This window comes from Siniperca chuatsi, linkage group LG12 (genome assembly GCF_020085105.1).
Source record: "Siniperca chuatsi isolate FFG_IHB_CAS linkage group LG12, ASM2008510v1, whole genome shotgun sequence".
In the NCBI taxonomy this organism is placed as follows: Eukaryota; Metazoa; Chordata; class Actinopteri; order Centrarchiformes; family Sinipercidae; genus Siniperca; species Siniperca chuatsi.
In genome coordinates this window covers 20,705,119-20,717,847 of record NC_058053.1, presented here as the reverse complement: position 1 = coordinate 20,717,847, position 12,729 = coordinate 20,705,119, and the positions used below count along the sequence as shown (strand labels likewise).

Below are 12,729 nucleotides of genomic sequence, written 5' to 3'. Positions count from 1 at the left end.
CGTCACCACAGAGACAATAACATTTTGAGGAAAATAAACTGTTTTTAAAGAAATCTCAAGCTTCTATATAATTGTTGTCATACGAACTGTAAAAGTTGAGAGGCTTGCTGGCTGTCTCGACAGTGCAATTAACATTATTAATCCTACTGTGTACTGCATCTCTGTACAAATATAAAGTAATTTTTTAAAAAATTCCAAAATTCCATATTATTGCAATGTCACCACTTATAGGTTATAAAATAATCTAAAGCAATGGGTATTCTCTTATTTTCTGTCTGCACTAGCTGTGTTTTCTCATCCAGACTTTCTGTACCTCTCTGGGTGCTGAGAGTGTCAAACTGTATATTAAAACATATTAAAGCACAAAAACAGTCATGCACATCAAAGTCAAAGTTTTTTCCCTCGAGTAATTAGTGATTCTTGATTTGTTGTCACATTTAAATTATCTACTGTAGACCACAGCCATTGTACATTTGTTACTATTCTATTGCTTTGTGGTTATTATTTGATTTTTCAATTTTTCACATTCAGCATAGATTTATGGAGATAATCTGAATAAGATTATAAATGTGGACAATTCTTTTTGGCTTTATCATTTAGTTTTGCAAATGGGAACTAGCACACAAAAGTTGTAAAACAGAATTAGATTAAAGTCTCTCCATCTTAATTCAGCAGATTATTACAAAGTCACTGCCACCCACTAGCCTCCATTAATCTCCCCTTGACAATCACTCTGACATATAAAACAGCCCCTCTTTGTCTAGTATGCGAAAGTTTATGTGTGTGGGAAGGTGCCTGTCTGTTGAGAGTTTATCTTTCCTGGTGCTTCCTGAGCAGTAATTCTCTGTGGTTTAGGGGTGTCAGGGTCCTTCCTACACTCCACCGACATGCCCAGCCAATCAGGGTCTGACCAGTGCGCAGATATATCCAATGGGGGGTCGGAAAGAGAGAATGCATCTGTGCCAGCATCAATTGCAGTAATAACAGGTGATGTAGCATTACCATGATTAACTGCTGATGAGGAGAGGATGGTGACTCATGCAGCAAGCTAATTTCAGTTTTAGAATTTAACTTGTTCCTGCTTAATATTGAGAGGGAGAAAAAAAGGAAATAGGTTTGTTTGGAGCATAATAATTCAACAGTTTTGAGTGATTACTGGTTAAATATATGTACCAAAAGTAATTTCCTCTCCGTGAGCAGAAAACACTTATATCACTTACATTCGAGGCAATCTTGGTGCTATTCTGAGATTTCAGTGCAGTTCAGTGTTTCAGTGCAACACTATAATGCAAGATATACATTACATATTGTCAAAAAACTCCCTGAGTCTGTGCGCATTTATTACTTGTACTTGATTTTTCGTCTCCAAATGATATTTCCCCACTTACTTTGTTTAGATCCTGTTCTCCATAACGTGATACTCATTTCAGTGAGTAATTATTCCTCCTTGCTTTCCTCTCCCTGTGGGTTGCGGAGCGTGAAACGACAGCACTTCAGCTCCTGTTCTGTGGAAAAGATCTAGGAGACACCTGTCTCAGGTAATAACTCATTCTCTGAGTGCGCTGCCCTCACAACAAGGAACTCCTGCTTTTCATCCTTTCATTTTCTTTTTTTTTGTACAATTCTCCACCTAGGTATTCAATTGTCAGTTGTGGTGACCTCACCATATCTTTGTAATACCTCTAAAGAATGTTTACCCAGGCATAAACACAGCGATGTAGAAACACTTGTTCCTACAGCATGAAGTCTTTGGGAGCTTTAATGGGTCCCAATCAAAATTGCCTTTTACTAGTAGACTTGGATAGACTTGAGTGGCTTTTTCTTCCTTGCAGCCCACACTGGAATCACTAGGTGACTCACCACACAGGCATGCTGCCCAGCAAAGCTCAGAATATGTAAGTGAGACCACATGAAAATATGTACTAGGAAAAAAATACAGAGATGAACAATTTAAAGGGCTGTAATGGCTCAAGGACTGCATTCCACTGTAGGTCCCTACTTTCTATTTTTTTCTCTCTCTTTGGGAAATCACCAGAAATTATGTATTAAACATATTAGTCACTTTGGACAGACTGCCATTAGTGAGTTGTTCTCCAGTGATTAGTTTATATCATCTGTCTATAATGTGTCTATATTTGAAGCAACATCATAAGCCTATGTAATACTGGCAGAAAGCGTTTCTGGAGGAGCTTGATTTGGAACAGCACTGAACAAACTGACTTCTTATGTGCTGCTGACATAAAACCCCCTTGGGTGGGATCTTCTCAGGCTCTGGCAGGGGGCACAGAGGCTGGGGGCTGAGCCAGGAAAAGAACAGATGCTCTGAAAACCCACAGCCTGGGAGAGAGACGGCGAGAGGAAGAGGTAGATAAGCTAAAAACGTGTTCTTACAGAACCCAAAATCAACCATCCATCAGGGGGAAAAGGGTTTTCGCTCTCATGCCTTCCCATTTCAACTGCTCCTTTGAGATAGGCTGAGAAGGACACACATATGATGAAGTCTGCCAGAATCATAAAGTTACAGATTGTTTTGGATTGCAGACATTCTTGGCTTCCTGCCTCAATCCACATCAGTGGCTGGGGGGATGGTAGCTGAGAGAACTATTGACCCGTATTTGATCAAACATTTTGTGTGCTATGTGTTGTTGTATCAAGAGTCTTTGATAAAGAAAACTTCAAATAAATGAGTCTTTATGTTCTAATCAAGATTGAACTCAAAGATGATTGCTCACTAAGGGGTTCATTCTTGATATAATGATCTAATGCTATGCAATATTGTAATATAATATATAACAATAATTACTAACAAGTTGAATACAGTGTTTTTTCATTGTGACAATGCTAGCCTGTGGCGCCCTGGGCCACCCTCTGTGTTTCTGACAATGGAAAAAGACCATACATTGCAGAGAAGCACAGCCTGTCTTAACACACACCAGAGGAAAACACTTTGCTCGGTTCAGCACAGACAGGGAGAGAGAGAGAGAGAGAGAGTCAGAGACAGAAAGTAAGAGTGAGGGAGAATGAGATTTCATGTGGCTCATCAAAGAGGGGAAAAAGAGCGAAGGCTGTGAAAGAGAGAATGGAAACATTGCCTTGTTAACCCTCATCTATGACATAAGATAATGATAACAGGAGAGTTATTAGAAATTACATAAATATAAAATAACCCCAAAAGCTTGATGTTAACATTAATTCAAAAACAATGCTATATTCATGTACAGTAGCTTTTTTTCTTTTTTTCCCCCCTTTTTTTAAAAAATCGGACAGGGGAGACAGAACAAGAAGATTCCAACGCAGTCAAAAACAAACAGTGGCGTGAAATGACTGAAAGGTTTTCTACAGTTGGTGAACAGATGTTAGTCCAGGTCATCATCCCATTGCTCTTCTACAATATGGGATGTACCAGAGGGAGGGGAGACATGTGAGTGACAACATCAGTGCTTTGTGTGAATAGAGTAGAGAATAGAAACTAGAAAATCAACACCAACTCCTTTAAAACTAAAACTCCATTGCTACTTCTTAGTTTACTAAAGCCTATCACAAATAAGTTCCATTATGTTGTGATGGAACTAATGTATTTTCTGCTTGGTATAAATAATGTGCAATAGTACTGGCAATTTTTCTGGCCATGCATCAAGTAGTGTACCATGGTACTGGGCATTCTATAAAAAGAATACAGTTTTTGCCATCCTGCTGCCCAATCAATTCAAAGCACCACTTAGCACTAGTCCCATCATGCACACAAAGATTAATGACATGGGAGAAGCAGCCGCTGGTTTCGGAAGTATAATTTACAAATGTAAATTACTATTTGAAATTTTGAAATCATTGATTGTCCTTAACATTGAAACACAGAAGCCTTCTAAATAATTTCTACTATAGGTTTACATTCAGTGGGAATGTTAATTTTATAAACTGAGATACTGTATATGTATGGGATCACACATTGGGACAAAAAGAGGAGGAGCATGCCTGTAGCTATTATTCTGGGGAAAAGAATGTAATACATATGTAAAAAGAACATAATATGCTCTCTTTTGCTCAGAATAAAATGACAAGGAGACCTATTCATTCTCCTCTAATCATTCCTAAAGAGAACAGGGAAGTTTATGTGTATGAACTACTGCCATATGCTTCTATAATGCCTCCATCCCACACCCTGGGCAGTTTACTATATTTATCTGTATACATAGGCACATAAATGTAGAGCTTCCAGTTCAGTTGACTTGCATGCTAATTAATGCATCCAAAGGAAACCCACACAACAAAAGGAAAGACTATGCAAACTCTGACAAACTCCCCACAAAAAGGAACAGAATCTCATTTCAAACCGAGGACATTCTTGTTCTGTGGTGACAGTAATATTCACTTTGCAGCCCTACAGTTTAAAAAAATAAAATAAAAAGAACTTATTTCACCTGGGCTTTTTTCAACAAGACAATAGACAACAACGCTGACAACATTTCAACCTAGATTTTAAAAATATTGCTATCAGACCTAAATTTTAAAATGTATCATTCCCAGTTTCTTCATCCAGCTTGACTTGTTGCGCTGATTGAGAGGATCCGAATTAGCCTGCGCTCGCCTGATGAATGCCATCCAAGGTAAAAGACCATCTCAGTGCCAGAAAAGCTAATGTTTTTGGAAAGGAAAAACATACAGTTTATCCCTCAGGAGAAAAATCTATTGGATCTTATCAGTGGGCAGTTGTGAAAGGCAGAGATAAGGGAGCCGCAGGGAGAGAAATTGGCTGCTGATCTTAGACAGCAGACCATGCATGCTGCATGGGCCATTGAGCAACTAGGGGGAGGGGGTGTTTGTATTCTTCTCAATATGCTTTGAATATAACTGCTGGGCTCTATATGCACATGGGCATATGGTTGTGTGAGCATGTGGTTGGTTGTACATATTTGTGTGTGCACGAGTTTTACACTATGAGAATGAGCCTGATCCTGTGTATGTGTGTGGGAGTGTGTGTGTGTGCGTGCGTGCGTGTGTGTGTGAGAGAGAGAGAGAGTGTACAGTGTGTCTGGGTGTGAAAACCCATCCCTCTTCTGATGCATCTAGGTTCCATTTGGAGTCTGTGTACCAGTGAGTGAAACCCCATTATCAGGCTGAAGCAGGGCCTTCTCGCTCCAGACTGCTGAACCATAATGAGCTCCTCACAGCAGCCAACTTGTCTACCCAAATAAATCACTCTACCCCTCACGTGCATGCACGCACACACACATATCTCCATTAGACCTGTTCTGGATGCACACATATCTCCATTAAACCCTGACACTCATAGCCCAGTGACTACAGAGGACACGAACAAAGATGAGGGTTCTTTTTCCTAACATCAACATAGAGGGACCAGCCTCTCTCACAACTTCCAGGGTATCTCATCAGATAAATGTCTGGTAAGTCTTAGTAACAGGCTGCAACCAGTCCTCTTTTACATATGTTTATGCTCTACCTCAGTTGCCAGTTTATTAGGTACACCAAGCTAAAACTAATGCATTCTAGTACAATAGCCCTGCAATAAATCCTACCTTTGTGAGAGTTATATTCCTCAGTTTTTGTTGAAATTGTGTTAGGTGTTCAATAAAATGTATGGTAATTTTAGAGGCTGTAGTTTGTGGTGCAGTTGAATAGTATTGAGTTATACACAGAGGTGTTTCCTCAGGTTTGTTAGCCCCATTTATATCAATGAAGGTAGACTAAGTATTAGAAAAATATGTATATAACAGTAAAGTTGCGGGCCGTAAAACCAAAATAATGAGTTAAAAGACGTTATAAAGCTCCATAGAGCTGAGGGGAACTGCAAGGTCAGATGATAATTCTATGTGGGTTTTTCCGTTTCACATTACATGTAGTCATTTGATTTATTGTTAATATAAACATATTGATTATAGCAGCTTCAACAAAAGAGCACCATAAACTGCTGCCTCTAAAAATGACCATAAAGTTAAGTCAAGCTAACCTAGGTTCAACAAAAACTGGACGTTGTAACCTTCATGAAGGTAAGATTTATTGCAGGGCTGTTGTATTGGACTGCATACATTTTAGCTAGATATTCCTAATAAATTAGCATATCACTTTTCCCTTTTGAAGATATATTAGCTGATCTGATGGTGTCCAGCCTGCTCAATAAGTTTTGTAAAGTGAAGTAAAACAACCGACCAACTAAGTTCCTTATTATTTCCACATAAATAGCCTTTTGTTGTAATATGTGAGTCTGTGAATTCTGTGTTTGTCTTGGAAAATGAATGTGCAAAGTGGAGAGTATCTCATGAGGCAACTTGTTCTTGAGTGTGGATGCAATCTCAAGTGTTCTTTCTGAGAATTTCAGGCAACAGGCGAGTTCAAAGCTGTGCCTCCCAACAAAAGCTGCCTTGGTAACGCACATGAACCAACCAGCTGTCTATTACCAATGAAACCCTTTGAAGTGCTGCCAAGGTGATGTGGGCTCTCAAAGACACAGTACTGCACTCCTCTGATTTGGCAATAAAGAAAGAAACATAGAATAGCAAAATACTCAAAATCTACTCCTAGTCTGTGAAATACATGTTTCTTTCTTTGAAATCATATCAAACATAAGGGGTAATAAAAGCCTAAACAAATCTAGTAGGTTTTTCAATTAAGCTCGCTATTCTTCCTAGCACCTGGCTGAAACAGATGCTAAACATCAGCTGGAGAGTCCATTTGCCAAGCTTCTCTGATGTAAGCCCACAGTGAGGAGCTCTGCTGCATCACTTACTGACCCATCACAAACAACCGTACACAAGTAGTTAAAAATGTGGAGCCATGTATACTACTTTAGAGTCACATGAAACTTGGACAGTCAAACTTTTATACAACAATATGCCAGTAAAAGAACAGAGAACAGTGTTATAGCATATTTGACTCCTCACCATAACACCAAACAATCTGGTTGTTATGTGTCAATACATATATCATTGTACGCACCATTGCAAGTCTTCCCAATATGTGTAGCACAGACCCAATCGTAGCATTCGCAGCGTGGTCCATAGAACTTCCCTGGATCTGTGGCCTCGCAGATGCAGATGCCACAGTCACACTTGCCCCTCCCACTGCAGATTTTGCCATCAGGTGTCCGGCAGCGACGCAGGGACGACTCTGTGGACAGCTTACACACACCACCCACCTGGCTGTGGAAAAGAAAGAATGTCAGTTGTTATGCAGCTTTGGAAACTTCTGAGGTCAGGGGTCAAGTGTGCTGCCACCTGTGTCTGTTAGAATGCCAAAATAGGCTACCACATCTGAGCAAAAGTACCTTTGCTTAGACATGGCAGCAATCTCTGCCTTCATACATCAAAAAGGATCTATTTAATGTTGGGCATGTAGTATTTATCATATGAACACGCACATTCAAGACACCCATTCATTTTTTCTCCTGTGAACATACGTATAGTTTAGAGTGTTCAGCTGCAAGGTGAAGCCATATCACCTATCATTCACATACAACTTTGAGCATAACATAAAATTGAATTTCAGCTTCCCTTCCATTTGTGGTATATTTCATATCATGGAAGAAAAAAAAAATCTAAGCTAAAGAATAGTGGAATATAACGTCTCAGAGCACGGCCAGCCTGTTAGGGTCTATATCAAGAAAAGACAAATGCCTTGGAAACACACTAAAAAAAAAACAGAATGTGAAGGATTAAACTAATAAATCGAACAAATCAAATAGCACAGAAACAGCTTCACCTTCCATTAAGCGCACTCCAGCAGCTGTTGCTGAGCTTCGTTTTTACTCCACAGGATCACTCTGTGATATTTGTTTCATTTGGATGCAGTCTGACATTTTTCACTTTTTCTATTCCTGCCCTCCCAAACTGTCCAGTTTGGAAACAGTAGACACATTTCAAACAATCAACAGATCAACTGTTCCTGACATTCCAATTAAAACGAAATACAGAATGTGTGTGTTCTGTGTGTCATGGGGAGGTTATGCAAGTTCCATGTCACACAGGCTTTACTCACTGATGGCCTTTTTTAGGATTGACCACACTCCTCTGCAGATCAGCGCACTGAATTTTGAATTTATCAGGATGAGCCCTAGTCCTTTCTTGTGACAATATGACTACATGACATTGAGATGACTTCCTGCGGTCAAGCACGTCCCAGGCTATGTCGCATTCCCTTGTTCACTCACTCACTACACCCTATTTAATAGACACAGCCCTTGTCTCTGCCTTCTACTATTTTACACTGCCCCTGTCTTGCTCCAGCCTCAGCTGATCTTATTCAGGATTGCTACATCTGCTGTGACCTTGTACTGCTGCTGTTGGGGTTGTTTAGTCTGCAGGATACTTCCTCTGGATTTGGCATCAGCAGCACTGAACTTCATCATTATGGGGTAATGCAATCCAAAAGATGGCAAGGAAGACAATGATGGTGGGTATCTTCCCATTTCAGGCTTCACTATAATACTTACTGCCCCAACCTGGATGCAGGGAGTGTGGTGGTCTCCCTTCCTCCACATTTCCACTTTTTCTTGGTTAAGCAAAGAAAGGGGGGCATGTTAACTACCAATGCAGTTTAAGTTGCTTCCAATTTGGAAGCAACTTAAACTGAATTTTAATGGGTGTATTCCTCATCTGTGAATGAAGAGACATCTGATTGGCCATCTCCTTTTGCAACTTGTTACAAACAAATTGGCAGATTAAAATTGCCACCAGACAAGTGATGGCTGCATCACAACATCGTAAACCAGATCTGGGCATGTCAGCCTTTTTTTTTTATCTTGCACTTAAGTTTCAGTATAACATTTGTATTTGATCATCTGGTCTCAAAATACTTCCTGCAGGGGCGAAGCAATGGCGGCCAACTGTGCGCCTGTCTGTCCTTCCTGTAGGGCTCAGGGCTTTGTCAAAGTTGCCATTTGAGCTCATTGAGGAGATTTCCCTCAAACAATTTCTGCTGCTGTACCCTAGAACAACACAACAGGTGCATCTCAATTGCATAGTTTGTGTCTGCCCTGTGTGTGCTCCGGCCTGCAATAGCGACACAGCCTCTCTGAGAATGAACAAAGCAGAGGTTCTTGATGTTAATGCCACACTGTAGAGGGCTGGAATGGAATTGAGATCCAACAAAAATGTTGAGAGCTGAATATACTATATTTGTCGTCATCATCAGTGGATGAACGTGGAATAAAATCAAATATGAAACTATGAGAGGCTTTTATTATTGGAATTATCCATGCACTGCAAATGTATTCAATTCTAGTAAACCCAATGCCTCCCAATAACAGTGTCATTACCGGGCAAATGCCTCATTGTAAGGTATTAAGGCATTCAAGTGGTTGAAAGGAGGACACAGAGAGGCAGCTATCTTCACCCGGTATACAATCATCATTTTCATCAAATGTGAAAAACTTTACTAATATGAAAAAAAGAAATAAACATAGGAAGAAAGAAACTTGTTGAAGTTAAATCAGCAAAATAAATATGAGAAATAACTAGCCTGCTAGCCTAGCTACATATAGAGATGTAGCAACAATCCTATTCTGCCAACTGGATGGAATAAAATTATGTAATTGCAGGTACTGGGTGTGTGTATGCTCAGTGGCTGACAGTAAGAACCAAAAAATTTGACAAAGCCCAAATAATGCCGCTTCATCACTTCTGTTAAAAACTGCTGATGCTGCCTCATAAATTCTGTAACAAATATCATTTGAATACATGACAAAAGCTAATGGCCATCTGACCACCAACATGCATGCGTGTTCTACGACTGCATAAGAGGAAATAACTGGTCAGTAATCTCTGTTCCTTATACAAAAAACATTATAGTAAGAGATAGCAAACACATTTTCACACCACTAAATTTGACCAAACAGCATGTTTGTTAGCATATGTTAGCATATGTTCAAAATGCAAATTGAGAAAATGGCACTGTAATACATTACCATGCTTTAAACTAGTACTATTAGAAATTACATGAAATATCTGAGAAGCAGGGACACAACCCATATTGTTCTGTTATCTGTTTTTCGTATTCACCGTCCACTATATATATATTTTTTTACCTATAAAGGCATTTGATAAGCCTTATTTTCTGTTAATGTGGCAGGTGGCTTTGTTAAGTAACATTTGAGTTCAAGAAGATTTCTTAAGATAAAAAAATCCATACAGGCAACATGTGATTTCATTGTTTTCCAGCTTTTTTTTGCAATGGTTGTGTATGGGCAAAAGTACATTATCTGACCTGTAATTTCGACTGTGACTTCTATGCCAAAAATCGCTGCACAGCCTGGTGCTGTTCCTGGGGGCTTGTTTTGTCCTCTAAACTATAGGGCCCATAAGGGGGCAAAGCCAGTGTGCAGATGAATAAAGGTTATGTATTGTAACCCTACAGGTGGAGTCCTTCAACCTTAATCCTTCCTCTCTAAGAAAAAGTTGACATTTTGGACATTGATTGGATTGAGCATTGTACGTACATGGAAATGTCATAGCACTCCCTCAGCGGCCAAGCCAAAAAAGCCTGTCAGAGGGCTTTGCCTGAGTTCTTAGAATTGAGGTTACAAACCATAACCTTCATTATTGAGTGTTTCACACCTACTCTTTTTGGCACTGTCAAGTTGTTATGAGGACCTGGTAAACATAGAAGGTAGGAATTATTTAGATATGCATAACACAGAGGAAAACACTGCAGTTACCCAGATTCTCAGGATCTGTTGCTTTCTGTGGTAAAGTGTGTGTGGGTTTGCCACTGCTGTCCAATAAATACTATGCAATATACACTATGACATATACAATATAATCATTACACAGGCACGGTGCACCTGCTTGGGATAAACACCCCCTCTGCAGGTGAGTTTGAATTATATGTCAACATTTACAGTTCTGCTGACTGAGGCTCTACTGTAAAAGGCCAATGTAAACAGAAATTAATCTTTCACATTCATATTTTAGCCAATTCCAGTGATTGGCTTAATTCATTATTTCCATTTTCAGACTTGATTCCGATGAAATGGAATATTTTTGAAAAATCAAAATTTTTTACATTAGGGGCTTAAATGAAATATTCCTGATTAATAAAAAAGCAAAGCAAAAAACAAAACAAAAAACAAACAAGTATGATACAGTGTAGCACAAAAGGTTACTAAACTTTTTTTTTTGCTTAAATGTTGTGTTAACACATATGAGGTTTCTGGATTTTCCTCATTGAAATTTTGTTTGTGGTTACAAATTATTGCTCTGTGAAAGCTTTTGAAATATGTAACCTTTGCTCCAGCCAAAATGTCATTGAAGCTTCTTTTACACCAAACCCACAACCACAAAAGCTGTCATAACATTGTTATGGTACTTCATGTCAGCTGAGGTGTCCAAAGGAAAATAAATTAATGTCTTTAAGTTTTAAAAAGTGCTATGCTGCATTAAATGATGGAAAGAGAGAAGCAGACTATTCCCTCATGACTTGGCATGCAGAATTATTGGCAAGTAAAGCAGCATAAATAAACTGCACAAAAAACTGCAAGTGCAAACTACATGTACAGGCACTCCTAAACTTTCTCACATTGTACTCTCCAAATGTTGTCTTTGTCAGCAAAACTCTGCACCTCCCTCTTCCTTCTTGCTCTCTAGACTACCCCAAAATAAACAAGAAAAAACAAAGCTGTGTAGAAACTCACCTCACCGATTGTAACAAAGTGTCCTCCACGGTAGAGAGCAGAATCAGAAACAACGGCACTAACATGGACTGTACCAAAACCTCAGTGTGCATGTTTAAATCCCACAAAAACCTGAAGTAAAGTAGCTTGAAGGAATTTCCCAATCTTTCTCTCCTTAAACAGACAGGCAGGAAGAGAGAGTGAGAGGGAAAAGAAAAGGAGAGAAGGAGAGAAAGAGCAGCAGGCTGGCCTGTACTGGCTCAGTCCCTTCAGAGGCCAACAGTCCTCTCCATACAAGTGCCTTTGATTAGTCTTGACTTAGTCAGTCCTGGGCAGGAGCTGGAGTGGGGAAAACTGCCAAAATGAAAAGTTAAGTCACCAGTTTGAGATGTAATTATAAGCAGACAGTTTTTTTATATTTTGTTTCACTTTTTTCTTTTTCTTTTCCAGATGATCTCTCTATGGTGCTTTAGTTTTGTTTCTATCTTTCCTTTTGATGGTGTTAATTATAAATGAGAACCAAAATCAATCCCTGCCTCTAATAAGCCTTTTCTCTGAAGACATTTTGACATGTTGCAATTGGAAATTCACAAGTGTGAATAATAAAATAATGACGGCTGAATCCGGTTTAGCTGCTCTGGGTCCTGCTATTGTGCATGCTAGCTCACTGTCACAGCTTACCTGGACAAAATAGTTATCAGTAACACCTATGCTTTTCCTACTATGACAAGTCAAAATGGAGAATCATGTGTGCTCAGAACAATACTATAGAAATGATGATACACATTTGACACTGATCTGATCTGAACTGAAAGTTGAATGCAAATATTCAATTTCAGTAAGTCTCAAAAGACTAAATGCCTTTCAGTGACAATCAAGGCACTACCATCCAATCTGGACCAAACTGGCTTTTAAAAGCTGTGGAGTCAGAGGAGAGTAATATGCAATATACTTTTGTTTGCTCTCGTCCATAAACAATGAATGAAGCATTGCGTAAGTTGAGGCAGAGTACTGAAGTTGCGCTTGTTTAGACTTTTTTCACAGTAGACATTTTGACATCGTAGCACGAAAAGCACAGGTGTTATTAATAACATTAATGATGGCTGCAT

The 12,729-nt window shown here is 39.2% G+C and overlaps 1 protein-coding gene across 2 annotated transcripts in view; it reads right to left on the bottom strand.

The window, feature by feature from the left end:
• itgbl1 (integrin, beta-like 1) overlaps positions 1 to 11,920 on the bottom strand; it is a 48,978-nt gene extending 37,058 nt beyond the window's left edge. The window contains exons 1-2 of one of the 2 annotated variants that reach the window (XM_044216034.1): positions 11,642 to 11,920; positions 6,952 to 7,154 (exon numbers count right to left, since the gene is read on the bottom strand). In XM_044216034.1, coding sequence (XP_044071969.1) covers positions 6,952 to 7,154; positions 11,642 to 11,733 — 295 coding nt within the window. In that variant the 5' untranslated portion in view covers positions 11,734 to 11,920. The remainder of the gene's footprint in view (positions 1 to 6,951; positions 7,155 to 11,641) is intronic. The other variant, XM_044216033.1, reaches the window with a different exon arrangement.
• Between the last annotated feature and the right edge of the window lie 809 nt (positions 11,921 to 12,729).